Source organism: Ochotona princeps, chromosome 24 (assembly GCF_030435755.1).
Source record: "Ochotona princeps isolate mOchPri1 chromosome 24, mOchPri1.hap1, whole genome shotgun sequence".
Taxonomy (NCBI): Eukaryota; Metazoa; Chordata; class Mammalia; order Lagomorpha; family Ochotonidae; genus Ochotona; species Ochotona princeps.
The window spans coordinates 9,669,033-9,682,406 of record NC_080855.1 but is presented as its reverse complement, the minus strand read 5'-3'; the positions used below and the strand labels follow the sequence as shown (position 1 = coordinate 9,682,406).

At 45.9% G+C, this 13,374-nt stretch overlaps 1 protein-coding gene across 2 annotated transcripts in view; it reads left to right on the top strand.

The window, feature by feature from the left end:
* The window catches only part of CREBBP (CREB binding protein), a 148,619-nt gene that overhangs the window by 99,611 nt on the left and 35,634 nt on the right, over nucleotides 1-13,374 (top strand). For both annotated transcript variants that reach the window (XM_004586702.4, XM_058680760.1), the window contains exons 6-15: nucleotides 202-444; nucleotides 1,869-1,971; nucleotides 2,433-2,579; nucleotides 3,404-3,521; nucleotides 3,927-4,098; nucleotides 4,418-4,462; nucleotides 6,653-6,777; nucleotides 7,308-7,496; nucleotides 8,771-9,187; nucleotides 12,383-12,562. In XM_004586702.4, the coding sequence (XP_004586759.2) occupies nucleotides 202-444; nucleotides 1,869-1,971; nucleotides 2,433-2,579; nucleotides 3,404-3,521; nucleotides 3,927-4,098; nucleotides 4,418-4,462; nucleotides 6,653-6,777; nucleotides 7,308-7,496; nucleotides 8,771-9,187; nucleotides 12,383-12,562 (1,739 nt within the window). The remainder of the gene's footprint in view (nucleotides 1-201; nucleotides 445-1,868; nucleotides 1,972-2,432; nucleotides 2,580-3,403; nucleotides 3,522-3,926; nucleotides 4,099-4,417; nucleotides 4,463-6,652; nucleotides 6,778-7,307; nucleotides 7,497-8,770; nucleotides 9,188-12,382; nucleotides 12,563-13,374) is intronic.

Here is a 13,374-nt window from a genome sequence, read left to right as displayed (position 1 = left end):
TTAGTTCTTATTAAATGATCTCTACAGTTTTATGGTCTGTTATTTTCTAAGATGGAAGCATGAATTTTTTTTTAGCTTAGTATTGCTATAATACAAATGTGTGATGTTGATAGAATTTTGTTTTCTTCTCAGTTGCGTTTAGATCTTTTGTAGGCTTCTTCCTTTCATTTATCCCCCCCCCTTTTTTTCTGTCTGTTCTAGCCATCTTGGGGTCTCCTGCTAGTGGAATTCAAAACACAATTGGCTCTGTTGGCACAGGGCAGCAGAATGCCACTTCTTTAAGTAACCCGAATCCCATAGACCCCAGCTCCATGCAGCGAGCCTATGCTGCTCTCGGACTCCCCTACATGAACCAGCCTCAGACGCAACTGCAGCCGCAGGTTCCCGGCCAGCAACCAGCACAGCCTCAGACCCATCAGCAGATGCGGACGCTCACCCCCCTGGGTAGGTGCAGCCCTCCAGAACCCCTGGGATGCACATGCCGTAATGGCAGCTCTTGCTGGGGCCCAGCACTGGTGACAGTTACTGTTGTATTTCAAAATCAGTATTTGGAATAAAAATTTTCTAGGAGAAAGCTGGGTAGGCTGATACAAGGAAGAGGCAGTATGTTTGGACATATGTTAAAAAACAAAAAACAAACAAAACACTGTCATGTGGCTCAAGTTTCCAAGTCCACAAGTTGAGACTGAGGCTGCACTTCTGTATGGGCCCTCAGCAGACCATTAATGTAAATGGATCCGTGGAACTGACCAGGCCAACTTGGGCAAGTTCTCAGTAGGAGCCCAAAGAAGTGATGTCTCAGTTGTCGCCTAGCATGTTGCTTGCCAGCCTGTGGTCATTTGCCTGCATAGCTCTTTTTCTTTTCCTGTGTAATATTTCCTTAATATTTTTCTTTAAATTGAAAGAGTTTATTCGTCTTCTCACTAATTTGTGTTTGGAGACAGAGCTGCGACTGCTGGTTTACTAACCAGATGCTCTCAGCAGCCAGGACTGAGCGAAGTAGAACCCAGGAGCCTGGAACTGCATCCAGGTCTCCCACAAAAAGGCTGTCAGAGAGCCAGCCCTCTGAGCCTCCCAGGATGCTTGCGAACCAGAAGTAAAGCTGGATCTGAAGTAGGAACATTCTGCATTTGGGATATATGTTTCCCACACAGCCTCTTCACTGCGGTGCTAGACGTCCACCTGATGTCCTCCTGCTTGTAGGAACTGTCTATAGTAGTATCCATGAAGTTAAGGCTTGTGTTAATGTGGTATTTTTTCCTAGAAGAGTATTTTACACTTTAAAATGGCTCTTAAAAATAGCTAATTATAATCATCTTATTTGTTACTTTTTGGAAAACAACCAAAATAACAAATATTGAAATTAAAGCTGGTCAGGAGATTGATTGGAATCCTGAAACCTGAATTCTGCTGTCACTCAGCTCCCAGCGGTGTCATCGCCTGCAACACTGCTGTCTGAATTTCAGCTTCTTCTTTACTTTAGTGTGAAGGTTATGGGCAAATTGACTGATTGTAGTTTGCTCCTGAAATTTATTTTCTGATAGACTGAAAGAAGAGCAGAGGCACCAGGCAGATTAGCTTAGTTGTTTAGGATGTGCTGCTGATGAAGCCAAATTAAAGTTGGAGCTAAAGTTGAAGCTTTGCTCAGGGCCGTACTAGGCACTTGGTGAGCCTCCATGGCTCAGGCCTCATACAGAGGCCAGCGGGAAGGAGTGTGCTGCTGATGGTCACGTTACTGACACGGCCCACTCAGAGTTCCTACCTTGCATGTAGCCAGTGTAACTCCTATGAGTACTTACAGAATGGTTGTTTATGTTATCAAAACTTCTTGAAATTTAGGAATTAATTGAGCTTTTTTATCTTTAAAGGAAATAACCCCATGAACATTCCAGCAGGCGGAATGACAGCAGATCAGCAGCCACCAAACCTGATTTCAGAATCAGCTCTTCCTACTTCCCTTGGCGCCACCAAGTAAGACCCAGTTCCTGTCTGAGAGACACAGAAGTGGGCTGCTAATCAAGTGAAACTGATTTTTTTCCTAAATGTGTGACAGAGAAAATAGTTTCAGTGGAGTGGGTGGTGTGTATGTGTACATGTGCTATTTCCTTTCTCTTTTTACAATAACATATTTTTAATTTTCTTAGAGTTCCGCCAAGTAAAGAGTTCAGCAAGAGCAGAGACCGCTGTTGAGCAGGAATGTAGGCAAGGCCTAGAAAGAATAATCAGATCCCAAGATGTCTGTTTCATTTGTATACATGAATTGCACTTTGTATGTTTCTGTTTTTAAACACAGCTCAGGTTTTGTTGTATATAGATTAGTTACTCCTTTGAAACACAGAGGTCACTTATGGCTGAAGAGCCTTACCCAGATGGACTAAGGTTGAGAGCCACATCAGCAGGTGATTGATGTGTTCTTGTTCCCCCACCCTTAGCCCCCTGATGAATGATGGCTCCAACTCTGCTAACATCGGGACTCTGAGCACGATGCCTGCGGCGGCACCTCCTTCCAGTACTGGGGTTCGAAAAGGCTGGCACGAGCACGTCACTCAGGACCTCCGGAGCCATCTAGTGCACAAGCTGTATGTCATACACATTGCTCGCTTCTTGGGGCTGGTGGCAGTGGAATGGTTTTATACTTGTGTCAGTGTGTGATTTTTATTCTTCAGTGGCCCATGGTCCCCCAGGTAACAGAATCCTAGATGTTCGTTAAGAGAATCATAGCTGTGACAGAGCCCTGGACAGGGCAGGGACCCTAGATGCTGGCCCTTCCGTGGGCCAGGGCATCAGAAAGAGGAGCCTTGGGTCTGCTGCGCAGAAGGGCATGACCTGAAGCCCATGTCACCCGAGCAAGAGTACCCCAGTGCTATCTGAGCTGTGCTTCTCAACTCTGAGATCAGCTTCAGGACTTTGCTGTAGTTCGTGGCTTGATGTTGTTTTAGTGGAGACCCCTGAGAACAGGGCCATGTTGGGCCAGATGAGTGCCAGGGATGCAACAGCCCTGTCACGTAGCTAGCACATTCAAAGTTAAAAGTTGACTTTCTCAAGCTAGCGACCATACTTTGAAGGTGAAGTTAATCAGCTAGGTTTCTGTTGAGGTCATTGTTTTGGTAATATAAAGTTTTTAAAAATCAGGGACTTTTCTCTGTAAATCTGACTTTAAAATGTTGTTATTATTAAAGTAATCCAGCACGAATTTGCTTGTATGGTAGCAAAGTCTGTCATGCAGATGAGTATATTGGGCAGGGTTGCTCCCAGAGAGTCGGTGGCTTTGTATGCATATTCTAGGCAAGGGCTACATGGGGTTTCTCTCTGCACTGTTGTTCTTGTGCATGGATAATGATACTTTTGTGCTTCTCACTTGACTGCATGGAAAGTAGGTTGATCCTGTGTGCTGTCCTTTCAGTGTCCAAGCCATCTTCCCGACACCTGACCCTGCAGCTCTCAAGGATCGCCGTATGGAGAACCTGGTCGCCTATGCTAAGAAAGTAGAAGGGGACATGTATGAGTCTGCTAACAGCAGGGTAGGTTGCATGCTCTATATCCATCTTAATGCTAGCCTCTACAACAGAGATGTGTCTGTGTGTGGTCAAGAGAGATGCTTCACCTTTAAGACACTGCCAGGGAGGCTTCCCACATAAAACATGAACTTGCACAGCTCCCACTGCAGTAGGAAATGCGTGGATGAAGCTGCCCTGCATCTATGGGATATCTTTTTGGCAGTAGGTGTTGTTGATGATACTTGCATTGTTGCTGGTGGCAGTGAGTATCCAAGTGGAGGCTCAGAACCAGTGTGGATTTGGGACTTGGTTTATCAGATGTGTTGGACATATTAGAAAAATTTACTAGTTTGTTAAACATACAAAGCTTTTCATTTATTATTTTTTCTCAGTTTTAACTGCTTCACACTGAATCTTATTGCTTTTTAGGATGAATACTATCACTTACTAGCAGAGAAAATCTACAAAATACAAAAGGAACTAGAGGAAAAGCGGAGATCCCGTTTACATAAACAGGGCATCTTGGGTAACCAGCCAGCCTTAGCAGCCACAGGCGCTCAGCCCCCCGGGATTCCACCGACACAATCTGTGAGACCTCCAAGTAAGGGCTGTCCTCTCTTCTACCATCCTAGCCTGTGTGATGGGTTTGTCTCTGTGTGTGAGAAGGACATATGTATTCTCCCAGAGCTTGCACTGTTGAAATCGTGAGCCGGAGACAGCGGCCATGACCATCTGCCTTGGACTGTGTAGAATGAGGGATGAGGCTTTTTTTGCATGGGGGAGCCCTTTAAGGGAGTCACTGACATTAGAATATGAATTCCTTTGAATCTGTGCTCTCCTTTATGTTTGTGGTTCTATATAGGAAATTCAATCACAAATCAAGGGTTATTTTTGTTTTTTGTTTCTCCTTGCTGTTACAGATGGGCCTCTGCCCCTGCCAGTGAATCGCATGCAGGTTTCCCAAGGTATTTATCTATGTTGCAAAGTATGTTTCAGTGTAACGTTCAACACTGTTACACTGTTCACATTGCTTTTCCCTTCCCCTATTGGCTTCTTTATACTCTTGTATAAAGAGAATGATCATCTGTCCGCTGATTCATTCCCCGAGTGGCTGCAAGAGCCACAGCTGGGCCGATCTGAAGCCAGGAGCCTCATCCAGGCCTCCCACGTGGTTCAGGGTCCCAAGAATTTGGGTCGTCCTTGACTGATGGAAAGTAGAGGAACCGGGATATGAACTGGTGCCCATATGGGATCTCAGCACGTGCAATGCGAGGACTTTAGGCACTAGGACACCACACCTTAGCAGGTCACTTAGCAGGCCCTTTTTTATTCAAAAGACAGATTTTACAGGAAGAGAAGGAGAGAGAGAGGTCTTCATCAGCTGGTTCACTCCCCAAATGGCCCCAAAGTTCGAAGCTGATACAGTCCAAAGTCAGGACCCAGGAGCCTCTTCCAGGTCTCCCACATGGGTGCAGGGTCCCAAGGCTTTGGGCCGTCCTCGACTGCTTTCCCAGGCCACAAGCAGGGAGCTGGATGGAAAGTGGAGCAGCTGGGGCACAAACTGGTACCCATATGAGATACACGCATTTGGACATGTGAAGGATTTAGCCAGTGAGCCATCTCACCAAGCCCTCAGGATTTATTTATTTATTTTTTTATTGAAAGAGAGTTACAGAGAGAGAGAGTGCTTTTTTATTTGCTTGCTCATTCCCCAAATGGCTGCAGCAGCTGAAGCTGAGCCAATCCAAAGCCAGGAGCTTCTTTCACGTCTCCAGAGGAAGTGCTTGGGTCATTCTCCACTGCTCTCCCAGGTCATAAGCAAGAAGCTGCACTCATATTGGAATGCCAGTACTGGAAGTAGAGGATTAGTGTGCTGTGCCACCACACAAGCCCCAAAATGCTTACAAAGTTTATGTGAGGTTTTGAGTCTTTGCACAGCTACCTAGGAATGAATGCAAACCTGTTAGGAGCTTGGAGGCCTGGGGTAATGGGAACCTGTCGCTTAGCAGTAGGAAATGAGTGCTCAGATGCTTGCCTTGCTCTTAAGAAACAAGACAAGGAAGGAAAGAAACAAACAAGGAATGCAGGCCCCACGTGGTAAACTAGTGGCTGAAGTCCTCACTTTGCATGCCCCAGGGTCTCATGTGGGCACACGTTTGTGTCCCCCGGCGACCCCACTGCCCATCCAGTTCCCTGCTTGTGGCCTGGGAAAGCAGTCGAGGACGGCCCAAAGCCTTGGGACCCTGCACCCGTGTGGGAGACCTGGAGGAAATTTTTGGCTCTTGGCTTCAGATTGGCGCAGCACTGGCCGTTGTGGTCACTTGAGGAATGAATCATCGGACGGAAGATCTTCCTCTCTGCCTCTCCTTCTCTCTGTGTATCTGACTTTCCAATAAAAATATTAACTCTTTTTTTTTTGAAGATTTACTTATTTTTATTGGAAAATCAGACTTACAGAGAGAAAGAAAAACAGAAACATCTTTCTTCCACTGATTCATTCACCAAGTGGCTGCAACAGCCAGAGCTGATTTGAGCCAATCCAAAACCAGGAGCCAGGAGATTGCTCCAGGTCTCCCACATGGATGCAGAGTCCCAAGGCCGTAGGCTGTCCTCCACTGCTTTCCCAGGCCACAATCAGGGAGCTGGATGGATGTGGAGCTGCTGGGATTAGAACTGGCATCCATATGGGATCCCGGGGCATTCAAGGCAAGTTTAACCCTAGGCCATCACGCCAGGCCCATAAAAACATCTTAAAAACAAAGAAGAAGAAAAGGAAAAAAACAACGAAAGTGAGGAAAATGTGACCTAGCAAATTGGTGGGGCGCTTGGCCCATCCTTGCCAGCTCCACCTCACTGGAGCAAGGTGCTACCCTCCAGATTTTGCTTCAGCCTCTCTCCTTCATTTTACCTGACCTGGCGTCCTCATATCTTGGTTGTACACTAGCAGTTGGTGCACCCCCAACCATTCTCACCAGCACCGTGTGTATACCATCGTCCCTGTTTAACCATCTTTGCTGATTAAGTGTGTGACTACCTGTCTATTGTAAAGGTTGCTTATGCGTTCCGTCATGTTTTACTTAGCATTAACTTGCAAGTTGTAATTTTGTCTTCCTATGTGTACTTTTCCTGATGAATGATTGTGGATACATTTCCAGGGATGAATTCATTTAACCCAATGTCCTTGGGGAACGTCCAGCTTCCACAAGCACCCATGGGACCACGGGCAGCCTCTCCCATGAATCACTCGGTGCAGATGAACAGCATGGGCTCTGTCCCAGGGGTAAGTGCTCTTTCTGCAGCCCTGGCTAAAGCAGGCTGGGACAGGGCATGTAGCTCTTGTTCTGGGTCCTTCCAGCACCTGCTGCTTCCAGTTGGACTTGGCTGCATTTCCTCCATCTCTCAGTTTTTCATCTTTATTACTACAGTGAGAATGTCTTGGCTGTTACCTTTGTTGGAATAGCAAATTCACAAGAATTCATGGCTTTGTTAGCCAATTCTGAGAATGGAGCAGCAGGCTTAGATGTGTGGCCCAAAGGGAGTTGTCAGTTCCTCCTCTAAGGCTACTTCCTAAACACTTGGAGAACGAATGGAAGCCTTGTCTGAACAGTCCATGATGGCTTCCTGTAGGCTGCTCTTGGGAGATTCCTGGGATGACCTGTAATGGGCCCAGGAGCTTGGTGGTTTTCAGGCCAGAGGCAGTGCGGGGAGGAGAGTCAGCGGCCTCGGATTTGAGCTGTGAGATGTGTCCCGTTTCTCTGGACTCTGACCCTCAGCCTCATTGTGGCTCTCATGGTGCTCGTTGTCTCGTAGATGGCTATTTCTCCTTCTCGAATGCCTCAGCCTCCGAACATGATGGGTACACATGCCAACAACATGATGGCTCAGACGCCCACGCAGAACCAGTTCCTGCCACAGAATCAGTTCCCATCATCCAGTGGGGCGATGAGTGTGAACAGTGTGGGCATGGGGCAGCCGACAGGCCAGACAGGTGTGACACAGGTATGCTGCTGCTGACTGGCCAACTTCCTGGGCCCTGGGCCTGTTGCACTGCGTGGAATTTGGAACTGTTGAATATTTGTTTCATTTTCCTATATCAGCATCTCTGATGTGTCATTCTTGTGCATGCCTCCTCTTATCCTTTCTGGGTGTACTTCATGGAGAAGTAATATGGATTTTAATTTTTTTTTTGTTTCCTTTATTTCGAGCTTTGAGTTTTTCATTAGTTGTTTTTGTTTGTGTATTTTGGGTTAGCATGATCCTAAGAGACTAGGAATTTTAAAGAGGTAATGAGAAGGGTCCCAGGAATTCACTCTAAAAGATTTAGTGTCCTTCAGTTGCCCAGGTGACCAGCCAGCAGAATCATTGGAATTACATTCTTTTTCCTACAAGTTTTTTAATCAATCCAAAGCTGAAAACTATTTCCTGTTCATTTTACTGCTTTTGCTTTTATTTACTGCATTTGCTTTTATTTTGTTAAAACTGACTAAATCTTCATAAGGAGATAAAATTTATGTTTTTATTTTATAACATAATGTGATAACAAGTAATTACATACATTATACTTTTTAAATAATCTTAATTTTACAGAATGTCTCATTGCTCTCAAACAAGGATAGGCATACCTTTACTGTAAAATATTGAATACTTCCAGCTTTGTGAGCACAGAGCTTTACCCTTAATTACTCAGCCCTGTTGTTATATTGGAAACAGCCATAGACCACGTGAAAGTGAATGGATATGGCTGTGTTTCAAGGAAGCTTTTATTTATAGGAACAAGAGCTAGTACTTTTGGCCAGTGAGCCATAGTTTCACCAACTTCTGCTTGCAACAGTCTCATACAGAATTTCTTTTTCAAATTTTCAGATATTGCTGTACTGTCTCCTCTTGTTGGGAAGCACTATACTGAAACACTTCAGTGTACCAATAACTTTTTTACATAAGAGTAATGCCCTTCTTTGTGGTGCAGTCTGTGTGTAGGAATTACAGCCTCTCCAACTGATACAGAGAATGATATACATGTTTTAGAGGCAGGAGATTTGACAGTTATGAGATGTAAAAGAATTGTTAGTTTTAACTTCATTGCAAGTGCACATTATTTTAAGATGCAGCTTGATGAACTTATATGAATAGGACATTTTGTGAAACCAGCAAGACCACATTATGAAATCATGATTAAGATTTTCATACGTTCAGTTTTTGAAGTCTATTGTATTTTCAATCAAGGAAAGAATTTGAACATGCTATATGTGTATGTATGTATTTGCATCTCTCAGGGGCAGGTGCCTGGTGCTGCTCTTCCTAATCCTCTGAACATGCTTGGGCCACAGACCAACCAGCTGTCGTGCCCTCCAGTGACACAGTCACCACTGCATCCAACGCCACCTGCTGCTTCTGTGGCTGCTGGCCTGCCATCCCTGCAGCACCCACCACCACCTGGGATGACACCTCCCCAACCAGCAGCTCCTGCTCAGCCATCAACTCCAGTGTCATCTTCTGGACAGACTCCTACTCCAACTCCAGGCTCAGTACCCAGTGCTGCCCAAACACAGAGCACTCCCACAGTGCAGGCAGCAGCCCAGGCCCAGGTGACCCCACAGCCTCAAACCCCAGTTCAGCCCCCGTCTGTGGCTACTCCTCAGTCCTCGCAGCAGCAGCCTACACCTGTGCACACACAGCCTCCTGGTACACCGGTGAGCCTCCATGTATCTGTCACCCTCAGACTAGGGTCTTAGATGTTCTGCCATGAGTTCGGGGTCACACTAAAAGCATATGTTCCAAATGGAAAAGCAGTAAGCTGTCTTCTTTTCCCTCGACATTAGCTGCAAAAGTTGTGTTGGCAGTCTGTGAGTTAGGATGCTATTCTTCCCCTATAACTAAAAAGAGTTTACAAAAGTCAGCATTTATTAAGAGATTGTACATAAGTCACATGTACAACATCTATACCTTCTGCAGGTGGGGCCAGTGGGATGCCCACCTCTGTCCTCCATTGGTGTCCTCAGAGCTCTCAGGGTTGTGTAGCGTGATCTGTGCCTCAGACTACTTCCAAGGGAGGAGCCTTTCCTTTTCACCTCAGAATGGCCATCCAGTTTTGCACCTCCTGGGATTCAGAACTGCTTCTTCAGTCATCATGGTAACTTGGCAGGCCTGTTGGTGGTGCCTTCCAGGCTAGAGAGCCTTCACTGGCCATGACTGCAAGCTGAGTTCATCCCTGCTGCTGCCTTCTCCCACATTCACACTGAAATCTTACAACCCATTTTCCCACCGTTGGGACCCTCTGTAACCTGCCTCCCGAAACACACCAGTCTGAATAGCATGCCAATTCGTTTTTCTCCATGGGGAAATGTGCTTATTTATTCTTATTCTTTATTATCTTTTATTAACTCAAAACTGTTGGGAGTTCTTTTTGTGGTTCTTTTTCTTTACTCTTGAAGTATGTAGCCCTCTCCAGTGTACCTCAAGGTACCTGTTGTGGGCCTTGGTTATCTTCCCTGTGCACTTGGACACTTACAGTACAGGAAGTCGTGGTCCTTTTTGTTGCTGTTGTTTGAGGCAAACTTTATTGAACAAATGCATTTTGGCTGCTTTTGCCACTAAGAGAAAAGCAACTACGGGAGATGAAAAATAAGTTTATGTACTTTAGGATAGTAACCATTTTGCTGTCTTATATGTACCCCCGTTGCTTCGTGCTGAAAGTCTCAAAAATTAATAATTTTTTTTTCCTTAAAAAGAATCATTGAGGAGCTGGCGTTTTTGCCTAGAAGTTAAAAACTGGCCAAGAGACCCAAGCCTTGAATAGGGACATCTGAGTGCATTTCTCTGTTAGTTCTTTTAAGATTTATTTTATTTATGGGAAGGGTAGAATGACAGATCAAGAGATCTTTCCATTGGTTCATTCCAATGACTGCAACAGTTGAGGCTGGGCCAGGCAGAAATCAATTGCCTGCAACTTCCTCTTCATCTCCCACATGAATGGCACAGTCCTAAGCACTTGAGCCCTCTTCCACTACCTTCCTACGTGCACCTGCAAGATGGGAAGTATGGCAGTCAGTACCTGGGCCCATACTGTGAGGATGCTGGCTTTCCGGGTCAGGGCCTAACTCGCTGGTACCACACTGCCAGCCCCAGAACACCTGGGTTTAATCCCAGGTCTGGCTCCTAACTCCAGCTTCCTGTAGATGCACAATCTAGAAAACAATCCTTCCACTGTTGTGGAGGGGACTCCTGGTTTTGACTGCCCACTGGCAGTCATGTGGGCATTTGTTTTTTGGGTTTTGTTTTGTTTTTTAAACGAATTACTTATTTGGGATCCAGCACAATGGCTCAATGACTAAGTCTTTACCTTGCAAGCTCTGGGATCCCACATGGGCACTGGTTCATGTCCTAGCTATTCCACTTCCCGTCCAGCTCCGTGCTTATGGCTGGGAAGGCAGTAGAGCATGGCCCAAAGCCCTGGGACCCTGCACCTGAGTAGGAGACCTGAAGACACTCCTGGCTCCTGACTTTGGATCAGCTCAGCTCCAGCTGTTGCAGCCATTTGGGGAGTAAAACAATGGACAGAAGATCTTCCTCTCTGTCTTTCCTTCTCTATGTAAATCTAATCTGCCTTCCAATAAAAATAAAAAAATCTTTAAAGATTATTTGAAGGTAGGGTTAGGAAAGAGAGAGAATCTTTTGCTGCCGGTTCACTCCCCAAATGACTGCAGCAGCCAAAACCAGGAGCCAGGAGCTTCATCTAGGTCACCCAATTACTTGGCCCATCTGCTGTTGCTTTCCCAGGTGAGTTAGCAGGGAGATGGATTGAAAGTAGAGCAGCGGGCCCGGCGGCGTGGCCTAGCGGCTAAAGTCCTCGCCTTGAAGGCCCCGGGATCTCATATGGGCGCCGGTTCTAATCCCGGCAGCTCCACTTCCCATCCAGCTCCCTGTTTGTGGTCTGGGAAAGCAGTCGAGGACAGCCCAAAGCTTTGAGACCCTGCACCTGCATGGGAGACCTGGAAGAGGTTCCTGGTTCCCGGCTTCGGATCGGCACAGCACCGGCCTTTGTGGCTCATTTGGGGAGTGAATCATCAGACGGAAGATCTTCCTCTCTGTCTCTCCTCCTCTCTGTATATCCAGCTTTCCAATAATAATAAAATCTTTTAAAAAGAAAAAAAAAGAGAGTAGAGCAGCTGGGACATAATTCGACATCTATATGGGATTCAGGTATCACAGGTAGTGGCTTAACCCAATATGCAATAGTACTGTTCCTGGTAATTGATTTTTAAAAAAGAAAGTTACATGACACAGATGGAAAACACTGAGTTAATAATTTTACCTTCAAGTTTAGAAAAGCTCTGTCCTATTTGGTTTGTATGTGTGTGTGTTGGAGTTAGGATCTGTTTTATTTATTTGAAAGGCAAAGTTACAGATTGAAAGAAGGTAAAATATAGAGATGTTCCATCTGCTAGTTCACTCCCCAAATACCTGCAACAGTCTGGATTGGGAGTTGAAGAGCTCTATCTTGAGTCTTTCACGTGAGTGCAGAGGGGCCTAAGCACTTCAGCCGTCTTCCACTGCTTTCCCAGATGTAGTAGTAAGGAGCTGGATGAGAAGTTGAGCATCTAGGACTTGAACTGGCACCCATGTGGGATGATGGCATTGCAGGCAACAGCTTATCACATTACACCACAATGATGGCCCTGCCACTTCCGCATTCTTAAGAAGTGAATTGTGTTTCTGACTGTTGGTGACTTCCTCCAGAACTCATTCCTAGTTTAATTTCTCTCAAATAGAGGTGCCTATTCCATTAGTGTCGAGAGGAATTAATAGATTCTGTGAATAGCAGAACTGTCTGTCATCTGTTACGTCTGATTTATGGGAGTGAATGATTCTGTTTTCTTTTCTCACAGCTTTCCCAGGCAGCAGCCAGCATTGAAAACAGAGTCCCCACACCTTCTTCAGTGGCCAGTGCTGAAGCCAGTTCCCAGCAGCAGGGACCTGACGTCCCTGTGCTGGAGATGAAGACAGAGATCCTGACTGAGGACGCTGAGCCCGATCCTGGGGAACCCAAAGGGGAACCTCGATCCGAGGTGGGTGCTGTTCCCTCTGGAACATGGTAGCAGGTCTGCCACAGGTGTCCCTGGACTTTGTAACATTGTGTTTTACATTTCAGAGTGTGAGAACTATGTTAAAGGAATTGGTTATGAGGATCCACACAACAGTTGGCTAATCCTGCTCCTTAAAGTAGGAGATCTTTTATGCTCACTGCTTTGTATCCCAGCTGCTCCATTCCCATCCACATCCCTGCTTATGGACTGAGAGAGCAGTGAAGGATGTCCAAAAAACCTGGGACTCTATACCCACGTAGGAGACCCAAAGGGAGCTCCTGGCTCCTGGCTTTGGATCAGCTCAGCTCTTGGCCGTGTGACCACATGGGGAGTGAATCAGTGGATGGAAGATCTTTTTGTCTTTTCTTCTTTCTGTAGATCTGCCTTTCCAATGAAAATGAATAGCTTTTTTTTTTAACTTTTTTTTTTTAAAGATTTATTTATTTTTATTGTAAAGGTAGACCTACAGAGAGGAGATACAGAAAGGAAGATCTTCCCTCTGCTGATTCACTCCCCAAGCGGCCGCAATGGCCGGAGCTTAGCCGATCCAAAGCCAGGAATCAAGAACTTCTTCTGGGTCTCCCATGTGGGTGCAGGGTTCCAAGGCTTTGGGCCGTCCTCGACTGCTTTCCCAGAACACAAGCAGGGAGCTGGATGGGAAACAGAGCAGCCAGGAGACAAACTGGTGCCCATGTGGGGTCCTAGCATGGGCAAGGTTAGGATTTAGCTACTAAGTCATCACACTAGACTCAAAAATAAATCTGTGAAAAAGAAAGAAAGAAAATAAATTGGTA